This window comes from Schistocerca gregaria, chromosome 1, assembly GCF_023897955.1.
Source record: "Schistocerca gregaria isolate iqSchGreg1 chromosome 1, iqSchGreg1.2, whole genome shotgun sequence".
Taxonomy (NCBI): domain Eukaryota; kingdom Metazoa; phylum Arthropoda; class Insecta; order Orthoptera; family Acrididae; genus Schistocerca; species Schistocerca gregaria.
In genome coordinates this window covers 261280285-261293362 of record NC_064920.1, presented here as the reverse complement: position 1 = coordinate 261293362, position 13078 = coordinate 261280285, and the positions used below count along the sequence as shown (strand labels likewise).

Here is a 13078-nt window from a genome sequence, read left to right as displayed (position 1 = left end):
TCTTTCAGAGCAAACATTCCGCTTGATCTGAGGTTTCCCGACTGACTACGCAACGCAAGAAAACCAAGACATTTTATTTACACAGGATTGCAGATCGCTTCGAATCTTCGAGACTGCGGACAAGGATTCTGATTAAACAAGTAAAGCTTAAGAATAACTTTCTTGAGCGACTGTGATGACTGTGATATGGCTGCTTATGAATGAGATCATTAACAAAATACTAATAAGTAACTTTCTTCCTCACCAGCAACTAGTATAAACACAATATTAATTAAGATTATATTAATCACCCGTTTCTTGCGAAGGTTGCTGAAATTAATATTTTATACAAAGCAGGATACCAAGGAGGAGCGCGTAAGTACGATGCTGTAGTGCCAGTTAGGTATTCAGCTCGCATTGCCGGGTAATACCAGTCACGTTTTTAGATTAAAAAGTTGATGCTCTACACTAGTGGCTCCCAACAGCTGGTCCGCGGACCCCCTGGGGTCAGCGAGCTATGCCAGAGGGGTCCGCAAGATGCTATTAGAATAAAAAATATTTTAAATACATTTCGTATGATACATTTCGTGTGATTATTGTTTAAGGAGTCTGTTATACTAAACACCCAGACTTGAAGCCAAGATTTTGAGCAAAAATCAAAAATTTAACAGTAGCAATGACGGCTAAATTGGAAAAGTTTTAAACTCAATATTTTTTCAATGATGACTGTGTCAATTTTTTTTCTATGTACCGAAACTACAAAACGTGTAAAAAGACTCTCAATTTGACTTTCTTATGTACTTGATACTGTGATATGACAAGGTACCAATCATGCTCGATGAGGGGGGTCCTCGAGAAAATTTTGTTGGGAACCCCTGCTCTATACTATTGACCGGCGTGTTACCCTGAGAGCGATGTCCTTGGCCCTGGTGCGGAATGTCTCGTTGGGCGTAGCGGCGTCCTGGTCCAGCAACTGCCGCACCGTCAGGTAGGCCCACAGCCGCTCTGCTGACGCCACGTTGACCACGGCTGGCTCTCGTACACGGTCCGTCGTGTTATGGGACTTGCTCAACACGACACAGAACAGCCGTCTGGCCCCAGGGGACAGGCGGCCCGCCACCACCAGCTCCCCGCCGTCGAACAGAGTCGAGAACTTCACCTTCGTCAGTGCGTCCACATCCACCTGTTAAAAAACTCGTTTTGTTAAGCAGCTTACGCACGCTTCTACGTTTTAGGAATTTTATAGACCGATTCTAAGTTCTAGGGGACTGATGACCTCAGAAGTTAAGTTCCATAGTGCTCATAGCCATTTGAACCATTTTTTGTGGTGCGGGGATTTCAGTGCGTACCAGGACTACAACAAGTAGCTGAAATCCAAAAGAAATTTGATTGCGTAACTTTATATACGTACCAGCTACGTTGTCACTCTACGGGAGTAGTAATAAAATTTAATTTTTACATCCAATATCTGCACCAACATGTCTATATGCCTGGTACGCACTGAAATACATGTGTGTCAGTACCCTAGCACGCCACTAGAGGAGGCTAAAGCAATGGTGCAGCCCGTCTATACTTTACCAAAAAGTGCGCCATTTTCTTTTGGCTCTTGTAAATGCTTGCTACGGTTCTGTGGTGTGGGGAGCCGGCCGGTGTGGCCGAGCCGTTCCCAGTGCTACAGTCTGGAACCGCGCGACCGCTACGGTCGCAGGTTCGAATCCTGCCTCGGGCATGGGTGTGTGTGATGTCCTTAGGTTAGTTAGGTTTAAGTAGTTCTAAGTTCTAGGGGACTGATGACCTCAGAAGTTAAGTTCCATAGTGCTCAGAGCCATTTGAACCATTTTTTGTGGTGCGGGGATTTCAGTGCGTACCAGGGCTACAACAAGTAGCTGAAATCCAAAAGAAATTTGATTGCGTAACTTTATATACGTACCAGCTACGTTGTCAGTCTAATGATACAGTCTGATGATATTGATTATTCATTTTATTAAAGGAACTACTTCATCAGTTATCGCTTTCAGTACTCATATGGTTATTGTGGCGTACGTTGACGGATAACAGAAAATGGTAGCCCCAAGAAAGAGTTGAGCAACAAAAAGGAAAGTTGGAAGGCGTCCTTTTATATCTCAAAGACGAGGTCTATTCAAATTTCGCCCCATTCGCACAAGACTTGCGTTAGTAACCTTACTACAACGATACAAATCTGATTTGCGATACAAATCAGTTTCGCTTTAAATACACGCTGTGAGTATTAATTACCTTTGAGTAGTGAATGGATGTCAGTGAAGAATGTCATTAAGGCGACAAAGACACTATTACCAACATCTCACCGTGATTGAACGAGTCGTGTAACAGGGCTGCGAGAAGCTGAATGTTGTTTCTGCGATATTGCACTAAGATCTGGCAGGAATCCAACCCGCGGTTCATGATTGCTAGCAGTGGTGTTCGGCTTACGGCTCTGGCGCGTCGTATTGCAAATGCAGCAGCATTCTGAGCAGCAGTTGGCACCACATTCACACGACGAACTGTTACAGATCGATTACTGCAATGGCAACTCCGAGACAGATGCCTTAGCGTACATTCCACTGACCCCAAAGCACCGTCATTGGCAATTTCAGCAGTGCCAAGTGAGAACCCGTTCGAGGGCAGGTGGGAAATTTGCTGTGTTTTCCTTTAAAAACTGGTTCTGCCTCGGTAGCCGTAATGGTCGTGTGTTACCTAGACGCAGTTGAGGGTCTACAACCAACCTGTCTGCGTCTTGCTAGACGCACTGGACCTACAGCATAAAGGGAGCTACAGTCTGGGGTGCGGATTTCGTATGACAGCAGAAGCACTCTCTTGGTCATCCCATGCACCCTGACTGCAAATTTGTACGTCAGTCTGGTAATTCGACATGTTGTGCTGCCATTCATGAACAGCATTCCGTGAGTGTTTTCCAACAGGATAACTCTCATCCACACACCGTTGTTGTAACCCAACATGCTCCACAGAGTATCGACACGTTGCTCTGGCCTGCTCGATCATGAGATCTGTCTCCAGTCGAACACCTACAGGACATAAACGGACGCCAACTGCAACGTCATTCACAAACAGCATTAACCGTCCCTATATTAAAATAACATGTGCAACAGCCATGGAACTCCATTCCAAAAACTGACATCCGCACCTGTACACCACAATACATGCACGTCTGCATGCTTACATTGAACATTCTGACGGTTATACCAGCTATTAATGTATCAGCTATTCAGATTTACAATTGCTTATCTTGCACTTACATTAACTTGTGATCTTGCAATGTTAACCACTGAAATATTCTATCCAGATAATGTTTTCCAGAAATGTCATTACTCTTCATTAATTATTTTTTTGTGTTTTGAATTGTTTCTGTCAGTGTGCGTGCCAAGTGAAAGTGTTGCATTAGCAGGGATGTTTGTTCCCATAAACACGCTGACTGGCAAGTCTAAACAAGCCTCAGACCCTCCGTGGAGTGTATGAGATAAATCGTGTGCCGCTACCGAGGCGCGGCTGCAGCATTAAATGACAACCAGAAGAGCTTTTTGACAGTAGATTTCAGCGAAGTCTGAAGTCTTTTCCTGTCCTTTCTATCTTGATGGTCTTCGAACTTTGTTCTCTTACCATATGATATCTGCCATGGACGTCCTGAAAAGCTGATGGTCTATACTATAGCCCCGGAGCACCCTCGATTATAATCCATACTCTGGAATAGATTTTAAATATTAATTTTTGAACCTTTAAACATACAATGGAATATATTTTGAGTTTTAACATTTAAATTTCTGTCTTATTACACTGCTGTGACAAAAGTCATGGGATACCACATTATATCGTGTAGGACTTCCTTTTGCCCGGCATAGTTCAGCAAATCGACGTGGCATGGACTCAACATGTCGATGGACGTCTCCTGGAAAAATATGGAGCCATACTGCCTCTATATCCGTCCATACCTGCGAAAGTGTTGCCGGAGCAGGATATTATGCACTAACGGAGCTCTCATAATGTGCGATGTGATTCATGTCCGGATACCTGGGCGGCCAAATCATTCGCTCGAATTGTTCAGAGTGTTCTGACATCACGTAGTCATCTACGAAAATTCCACAGTCGTTTGGGATTATGAAGTCCATGAATGGTTGAAAATGGTCTCCAAGTAGCCGAGCATAACCATTTCCAGTCAGTGATCGGTTCAGTTGAAGGATCCAATCGATTCCATGTAAACATAGCTCACACCATTATGGAGCCATTACTAGCTTGCACAATGGCTTATTGACATCTTGGGTCCACGGCTTCTTGTGGTCTGCGCCACACTCTAAACCTACCGTTAGTTCTTACCAACTGAAATCGGTAGTCATCTGGCCAGGCTACGGTTTTCCAGTCGTCTAGGGTATGGTCAGGATTCCACGACAGCCGCTGCTTGTCATGTCGTGCTGTTAGCAATGGGACTTGGCGTCAGGCGTCCGCTGCCATAACCCATTAGCGAAAAATTTCGCCGCAGTGTCCTAATGGATACGTTCGTCATACCCCCACATTTATTTCTGCAATTATTTCGTGCTTGTCTGTTAGCACTGACAATTCTTTGCAAACGTCGGTGCTCTCGGTCGTTAACTGAAGGCCTTCAGCCACTGCGTTGTCCGTGGTGACAGGTAATGCCTGAAATTTGGTATTTTCGTCACATTATTAACATTGTGCAACTCCGAATATTAAATTCACTAACGATTTGCGAAATGGAATGTTCCATGTGTCTAGCTGCAACTCCCACTCCGCGTTCAAAATCTGTCAATTCCCATTGAGCGGCCATAATCACGTCGGAAACCTTTTCACATGTATCGAGTACAATTCACAGCTCCGTCAATGCACTGGCCATTTCTGTACGCAGTTCTTCCGCGATATGCATATGCGGATATTGTTAGCCCACGACTTCTGTCTCCTCAATGTGCTCGCACAGCTCCCCTTGGATGCCCTCTCTCCTGCCAATCCTCCCAGCCATAACTCTGCAACTCCTCGGAGTCTAACACTGCATTGCCTATTGGCCATCATGCCGGGCCTGTGTTCATCGTCCAGTGCCTTACTTGTCACGCTGCATCGTGTCACATTACCATTTCCATGCTGCAACAGAAGGCCGATTGCTTTGTTTTTTGGCCTTTCCCTTTGTTCACAACTAAGGAAGATTCCAAGCGTTGCAAGCAATTGGGTCTTACTGATGATACATCCTGGGCACATTGTTGCACGTTCTGTAGAAAAGTCAGTCTGTTAAGTGCCAACTGCAACTGTTCACATAATAGGTAAGACCGAGAGTTTAGAAGATTTCTAGGGTCTAGAAGTAACGTAACATGGAGACTGGGAAATGGGACAGCGGCTCTGCATCAAACTCCCATTAATAACAGTCAACCCTGTTGATATCCATGGCATAACAATGCTAACAAATATGATTAAGTAATGTAAGATACAGACTGAGAAATGGGAGAGGGACACTGCATCGAACACCCATTGATAGCAGTCAACATCATTGGTATTAATGGGTTAACAGTGATAGCAAATTTGATTGTGAGAGGCAACCTGTCAAAGGCCTTAGTGGTCATCGGCTCTCAAGTGAGCTAACTATTTTCACTCCCTGGTGAGAAGCAGGCACTGAAATTTTCTCACTGTCACATCACATTAGTGGACTGGGGCAGATATGATTAATCCTATGGGAACAACCTGGGCCAAGCTAGAAACCGAAACAAGGGAATAAGTTTTAAAATATGGAGGTGCTTAGAAAAAGGGGACAGGATTTTGATGTCATACAAGGAATGACTCCTGCACCAACTTCACGGCACTTGACTTTTAGTCGCAAACCAACCAATTTCGTGACGAAATGTACCAGTTTCGTCGTGACAACCACGCCACTATCTCATGGAAGAGACCTATTCTGCGAGACAATGCTGAAGTATGTATCTTAGTGTTAAAAGCTAATGGCCCTGAACAGGGAAAGTTCTCTGAAAGGCAACCGGAAATCTAGAACTTACCGAAATTATATTTTTCATTGATCCATCTTAATTCGAAGGAAGTCACAGACCACTTTCAGGTTAACGCAGAATGATGTCTTTGTAGGGAAAAAAAATTGAAGGGATCCCTGTTTACAATAACGATAGAAGCTTAAGAAATAAATTAAAATTTGGGCCCTTATACTATGCTTACTATGCTATACTGCTGCAATCGTGTAATTATTTAAAAAAACTGCCTAGTAAGCAAGGATCATCTCAGGTTCAAGTCCCAACCACAGCACACATTTTAATTTATTTATTAAGCTTCGGGCATTAGAGAACATAAAGATAATAATCAAATGTCTCAATGAAAATTTAATTAGATCAGATCAGTAAATCTTGGTTTGTTTACGTAGTTTTAGAATGTAAGAGGTTACTGTACTAAGCAGAACAGTACCGGCCCGTATACAAGAAATAGATGATATTGAACAGGCTCAGGCAGGAGGATTAGAACTTCCGGAAATTTTGAAAACATGCAGTAAGTATCCTGCAAAGAATGAAAAGACACTGCAAAACTGAGAAATGTATGCAATCACATCATCCATTAGAAATCAGTTGAAAGAAAAATTACTGCAATTGTCAGAATCGGACAAAAACCTGCTACATCTTATATTCGAGGAATGTGCTTGCGTCCTTAACGAGACTCAACATTTACAAATGTTACACAGTATGAAATCCCAGCAGGGAATGCATGGCAAACTGCGTTTCTTATCATCTACAGCTGGTCATGGAGGAAGGAATTCAACAGCAATTAGATGCAGAAATAATTGTCAAACCCTTGGGCACCACCTACTGTTACTGTAAATAAAAAAAAATATTAGTGGTGAGAAAGACTACCACTCTCGTGTTGACATGGGAACAGTGAATCACGTAACCACCTCAGACACATTTCTGCTTCTTTGCGTTGTTGATGCCTCGACTGATTAGGAAAGTGCAAATATTTATTACTCTATATATGAAGATATCACTAAATTTCAATCGCACCTCCTAAGGGATCAAACTAACAGTTTCTTAGTTGTGACAAATATTTTTCAGCAAGTTGTAGATTTATTAGGGTGTCATGATGATATGACTCTCTTTTTGTGGAATATGGAGGAACATTACAAATAGCTGAGAGGTGGACTTTCAAATTTACTAGGTGCTAACTTAAGCTTAAATTTGGACAAGTGTTCCTTTATGGTATCTCGGTTACTATGTCTGAGTCACGTTGACACGAATTCTGGTGGCCTAAAACCGGATATGAAACTCATCGAATCAGTTGAAATTCTTCTTGTATCAAACCCTGTGAAAGAAGCCTTTATCAAAGTTACTGAAAAAAAGAGTATCTTTCAACTGGACTGCAGAATGTGAAACAGCAATTAAACAAATTAAATATTTGCTGAGAAAATTCTCACTATTAATTTACCCATTCTTTGAAAAACCATTTATTTTGTCTTGAAAGCACATGTTATGTTAAAAGCCAGGAGCAAGATGGTGTAGAGAAGGCAGCATGTTATACTTTCCATCATCTAATTGAATCAGGAGTTAATTATAGCATCATTGAAAAACAGGAGTTAACTCTGGAATTTGGTGTAAACTAATACTGCTCCGATCTATACACATAAGGCACTGCTCAAGCTGCCTTAATCTGGCTTTTAAATGTAAAAGACAGAAGTAGTCGTCTGACATGATGTAATTTAAAGATGATGGAGTATAATTATGAGGTCCACCACAATCCCAACAGAATAAACTAAATTACCTATGCTAATCAAAAAGACTTTATAAAACAAGCAGATGATGCACTTATTGCTGAATTACGGAAGGCACAGGAACGAGATGAGGAAGTCAAAGATTTGCTTTTGTACTGGAAATAGTATTGGAGTATATCATAAAACACTGCAAGGGAATTACCTAATAACACCAATAGCTCTCCAGCACCTTATTGTTACAAAATGACATGATACAATTCAAGCTTCCCAGAGTCGAAAGCTAGCAACAAATGCTCAGGGGGCAACCAAATATTTGAAGATTATATTTACCCTAGCATTCTTTGTACATAGTGAGCACATGACACTAAACCCCAAATTCCCCTGCAAACCCTACCTGAGGCCTCCAGATCCTTTGAGATACTAACCTTTGACACCTCAGGACCATTTCATCAACGACATCAAGAAAACCATAATACATGATCATTTACTGATCAGTTCTCATTACCAAATCATGGTTCTTATCGGTGGAGATATTATCAAAAATTTTTGTTACAAATTTGGGTCTTACGTTTTAGTAATTCTGATGCAAGACTGATGGGGTGGTTGAGGGTAACATAAGACCACCACTAGGATGGTTTCTCAGTTAAAACTTACAATGATTTGGGTGGTTACCTTTTGTATCTCATTTCTACCTACAACATTCAGATTGGTGAGTCGGCTTGCCACACTTCTTATGAAGCTATACACGTGGACAAAAGATTAGCTCCCCTTTGGAATTAGAAAATTTTCAGGTCTCTATAGACAAAGGCAAAGTTAAAAGGCTAGCCAGGAGACTTAGAGCTATGTAGAGAAAGATGCTGCAGAACAATTCCGAGACAACTGCTAAGCAGATATGGAGAGCCATATTACCAAGAGGACTGGGTCCTGCGGACAGAAAGGAGAAGATCAAGTAGTTCTCCCAATACCAGATTTTTCGGCTTACATCATCAGTGTATGAGAACTTTTAACATTGCAGCGTGTCAGCAATCGTGAATAATTTAATGATTATAAAGAATCCGCCTCGATTGCAAATTGAAAACGGATGTTGACCTAGGTTTCGTTGCGGATAACCAAGCCTTCTTCGGAACACACTAAAACTACAAACTACCTAAAGAGGCATGGTCCAACATTAATACAGAACGCCCTCTTTATGCAGTTTGTAGTTTTAGTGTGTTCCGAAGAAGGCGTGGTTATCCACGCCGAAATCTAGGTCAACATCCGGTTTCAGTTTGCAGTCGAGGCGGATTCTTTATAATCATCATCTGTGTATGCTGAGCCGCAATGAGCCAAACCATACTGTGGTCATTTATTGACAGGCTAATACCAGACCACGGCCATTGGGCGCCGCTACCAGCTGTGGTTCGTGTGGATCCGCAACAAGTCCAATCTACTATCTTCCAAGGTATTAAAAGATCGTAAAACATTCCCAATCCCGACCACACATCGATAAACATTCTGCTTCAAACACCCACATCGACAGCTGTCAAAGGACCGATTTCGGTTTCCATGCTCTTCCAACAGTGAATTAGACGTGCACATATCCCTTCAACTTACGCCAAACCATGTATTGTGTCTTACAGCAAAAATATCATGATATCAATGATCATATTGTGAAGTCTCTTTCCTATAAAGTGGGCTATTAATGTTCATATTGTGAAGTCTGTTTCCTATAAAGTAGGCTTTTCTTCCTGCATGATCATTGAGTACTTCATGTATATAATGCAATGTGTCATTCCACAGATATGCAATTGGAAATAATGCCTTTGAAGCATGGAACTGGAGACATCAATATCCCACATTCTGTTCGTAACACTTCAACTCCATACTCTGCATCTGACGGCCTCTGTGGACTCTTGGATTCAACTCTCAGAAACACGCAAAAGCTTGAAAAACTTGCGCAGCGTTTTTAGCTTTCCGAAATAGCACGGAGATGAGGAGGGGTGCACACTCTTTAAAACACTTTCTAAAAATATCGTTCCATAGGTTTCTTTTATTTACGATGTTAGGAGACTCTCATCCACTACACAAATAGTTCTGGTTCCATTAGCGTCGTATATCTCCTCACTTCTTGTGCGGGATAAGTTGTGAAAAGTTTTCTATTCAGCCAGACTACAGTGTGTACATATGTTTTGCATTTGCATTTGTATCATATCACATTAACTGACAGTGGATTACTGTTCGACAGCTCACAGAGTCACAAAATCACACCTACTACTAAGCTTTCTAAGTTTATTCTAAAGATAAGGCTAAGCCAGGCTGTTTCACATATTGCCAGCTTATGTCAGTAATAGACTATGCTTACAGTAATGCTTCGAATTTCTGTTTCCTCCATCTTGATCATATTTCTATTAGGCATCACTGCGGATTTCTATGAAAACAACGCTTTTCTTCTTCTTCTTCTTCTTCTTCTTCTTCTTCTTCTTCTTCTCCTTCTCTTTCTTCTTCTTCTCCTTTATCATTTGTTCCAATTGGCGGCAGAGTCCGCTGAGTCGTCTCCATTTTGTTTGATCGTGGGCCATATTTGAATGAATTGGGCCATCACTGTCTTGATTGGCCCTTGGGTCTCTTTTTCATGAGTTACACTGTGTAGGCAGTCTTTGCTACAGCATCGTCCCGTGTGTGCGCCACATGTACAAACCATCACAGAACTCTTTTTCACATTTTTTCTGGATCAGTCCGACTCCAAAATGTTTCCTGATTCTATCGTTCGAAATGTGATCCTGGTGTGTGTCGGCACCTGGCCATTAAACATCTTCATCTCCATGACTCCCAGTCGTCGTTCTAACTCTTTTGTTGCTGGCCAGAAATCAGTAGAGAGCTGTAGAGAGCGATGGGGTGGTTGATGGCAGATCTCTGAATTGAGCTAATCCTCCATCTGATAATAGCAGGTGACTTTTGTTGTCATTTGTGGCATAGTGCAGTTCAGACAACAAGAGAATAGAAGCCTTTGAAATGTGGTGTTACAGAAGAATACACAGGAAGATATACAAAGATGAAGTGGCTAATGGGGCTTACTCGGATTTGGGAGAAAACAAATGTGTGGCACAACTGGCTAAAATCGTTTAAATGACTAAAACCCCTATGGGACGTAACATCTGAGATCATCAGTCTCCTAGAACTACTTAAACCTAGCTAACGTATGGACAGCACACACATCCATGCCCGAGGCAGGATTCGTACCTGCGACCGTAGCAGCAGCTCGGTTCCAGACTGAAGCGCCTAGAACCGCTCGGCCACAACGGCCGGCAACTGGATAAAGGGAAGTATAAGTAGGTAAGATAGATGCTGAGTTATAAAGGAGTTCATGAATTTCATAATGGAGTGAGACATATGGAAGTACTAAGTAAGAAGTTTCAAATGGTTGTCTATTGCAGTAGGTGTTAGGAGAGGAAGAGACTTGCAAACGACAGATTAGCTGGAGGACTGCATCAAACCAGCCTTCCAACCTGAGTAACAACTGTGACGAAACTTCCGCAGAGAGCTGTGCGCAAGCCTACCTGCTGGCCGTCGTAGTTGAACGTGACGTCGGCGAGCAGCGGCGAGGCGATCTGGCGGTAGAAGTTGCGCAGCTGCAGGTGCGCGTCTGCGGCCTCGTAGATCCTGCGGCCGACGCCGCTGTTGCGCAGCGCGAGGCGGCGCAGGAAGCCGTAGTCGGCGCCGGTGCCGAAGGCCAGCGTGAAGATGGCAGCCTTCGTCTTTGAGTTGCACTCGGTGACGCGGTCCACGAAGTTGTCCCAGATCCTGACCCTGCCATTCGGCACGCCGTCTGTCAGCAGCAGCAGCACGGGCGCGTGCCGAAGTCGCCCTGGCGTCGATCTGCCGCCCCCGCTGGCGGTCCTCGCTTCCAACACGCGCAACGCCGTCTTCAGTGCGTTGAACATGTACGTGGCTACCCAGCACACACGTGAGTTAACTTTTAGCATCTAGCTTCCTAATCACTGGCAGCTAACACACTACACTACAGGCCATTATAATTACATCACCAAGAGGAAATGCAGGTGATAAACGGGTACTCATTCGACAAATATATTATACTAGAACCGACAAGTGATTACATTTTCACGCAATTTCGGTGCATAGATCATGACAAATCAGTACCCAGAACAACCACTTAGGCTTTAATAATGGCCTTGATACGCATGGGCATTGAGTCAAATGGTTCAAATGGCTCTGAGCACTATGGGACTGAACATCTACGGTCATCAGTCCCTTAGAACTTAGAACTACTTAAACCTAACTAACCTAAGGACAACACACAACACCCAGCCAACACAAGGCAGAGAAAATCCCTGGCCTCGCCGGGAATCGAACCCGGGAACCCGGGCGCGGGAAGCGAGAACGCTACCGCACGACCACGAGATGCGGGCGGACATTGAGTCAAACAGAGCATGGATGGCGTGTACAGGTACAGCTGCCGATGCAGTTTCAACCCGATACCACAGTTCAACAGGAGTAGTGAATGGGGTACCGTGACGAGCCAGTTGTACGGCCACCATTGACCAGACGTTTACAGCTGGTGAGAGATCTGGACAATGTGCTGGCCAGGGCAGCAGTCGAACATTTTATGTATCCAGAAAGGCCCATACAGGACCTGCAACATGCTGTCGTGTATTATCCTGCTGAAATGTAGGGTTTCGTAGGGATCGTATGAAGGTTAGAGCCACGGGTCGTAAAACATCTGAAATGCAACGTCCACTGTTCAAAGTGCCGTCAATGCGAACAAGAGGTGACCGAGACGTGTAACCAATGGCATCCCATATCATCACGCCGGGCGATGACAAATACACACTTCCAATGTGCATTCACAGCGATGTCGCCAAATACGGATGCGACCATGATAATGCTGTAAACAGAACCTGGATTCATCCGAAAAAACGACGTTTTGTCATTCGTGCACCCAGGTTTGTCGCTGTGTACACCATCGCAAGCGCTCCTTCCTGTGATGCAGTATCAAGGGTAACCGTAGTCATGGTCTTAGAGCTGATATTCCATGCTGCTGCAAACGTCGTCGAAATGTTCGTGCAGATGGTTGTTGTCTTGCAAAATCTGTTGATTCAGGGATCGAGACGTGGGTGGCTGCACGATCCGTTACAGCCATGCGTATAAGATGCCTGTCATCTTAATTGCTAGTGATACGAGGCCATTGGGATCCAGCACGGCGTTTCGTATTACCATCCTGAACCAACCGATTCCATATTCTGCTAACAGTCATTGGATCGCGACGAACGCGAGCAGCAAAGTCGCGATACGAGAAACCGCAATCGCGATGGGCTACAATCCCACCTTTATCGAAGTCGGAAACGTGATGGTACGCATTTCTCCTCCTTACACGTG

At 43.6% G+C, this 13078-nt stretch overlaps 1 protein-coding gene across 2 annotated transcripts in view; it reads right to left on the bottom strand.

The window, feature by feature from the left end:
- The window catches only part of LOC126339755 (inter-alpha-trypsin inhibitor heavy chain H4-like), a 154481-nt gene that overhangs the window by 54015 nt on the left and 87388 nt on the right, over positions 1 to 13078 (bottom strand). For both annotated transcript variants that reach the window (XM_050001659.1, XM_050001660.1), the window contains exons 9-10: positions 11242 to 11633; positions 884 to 1162 (exon numbers count right to left, since the gene is read on the bottom strand). In XM_050001659.1, coding sequence (XP_049857616.1) covers positions 884 to 1162; positions 11242 to 11633 — 671 coding nt within the window. The remainder of the gene's footprint in view (positions 1 to 883; positions 1163 to 11241; positions 11634 to 13078) is intronic.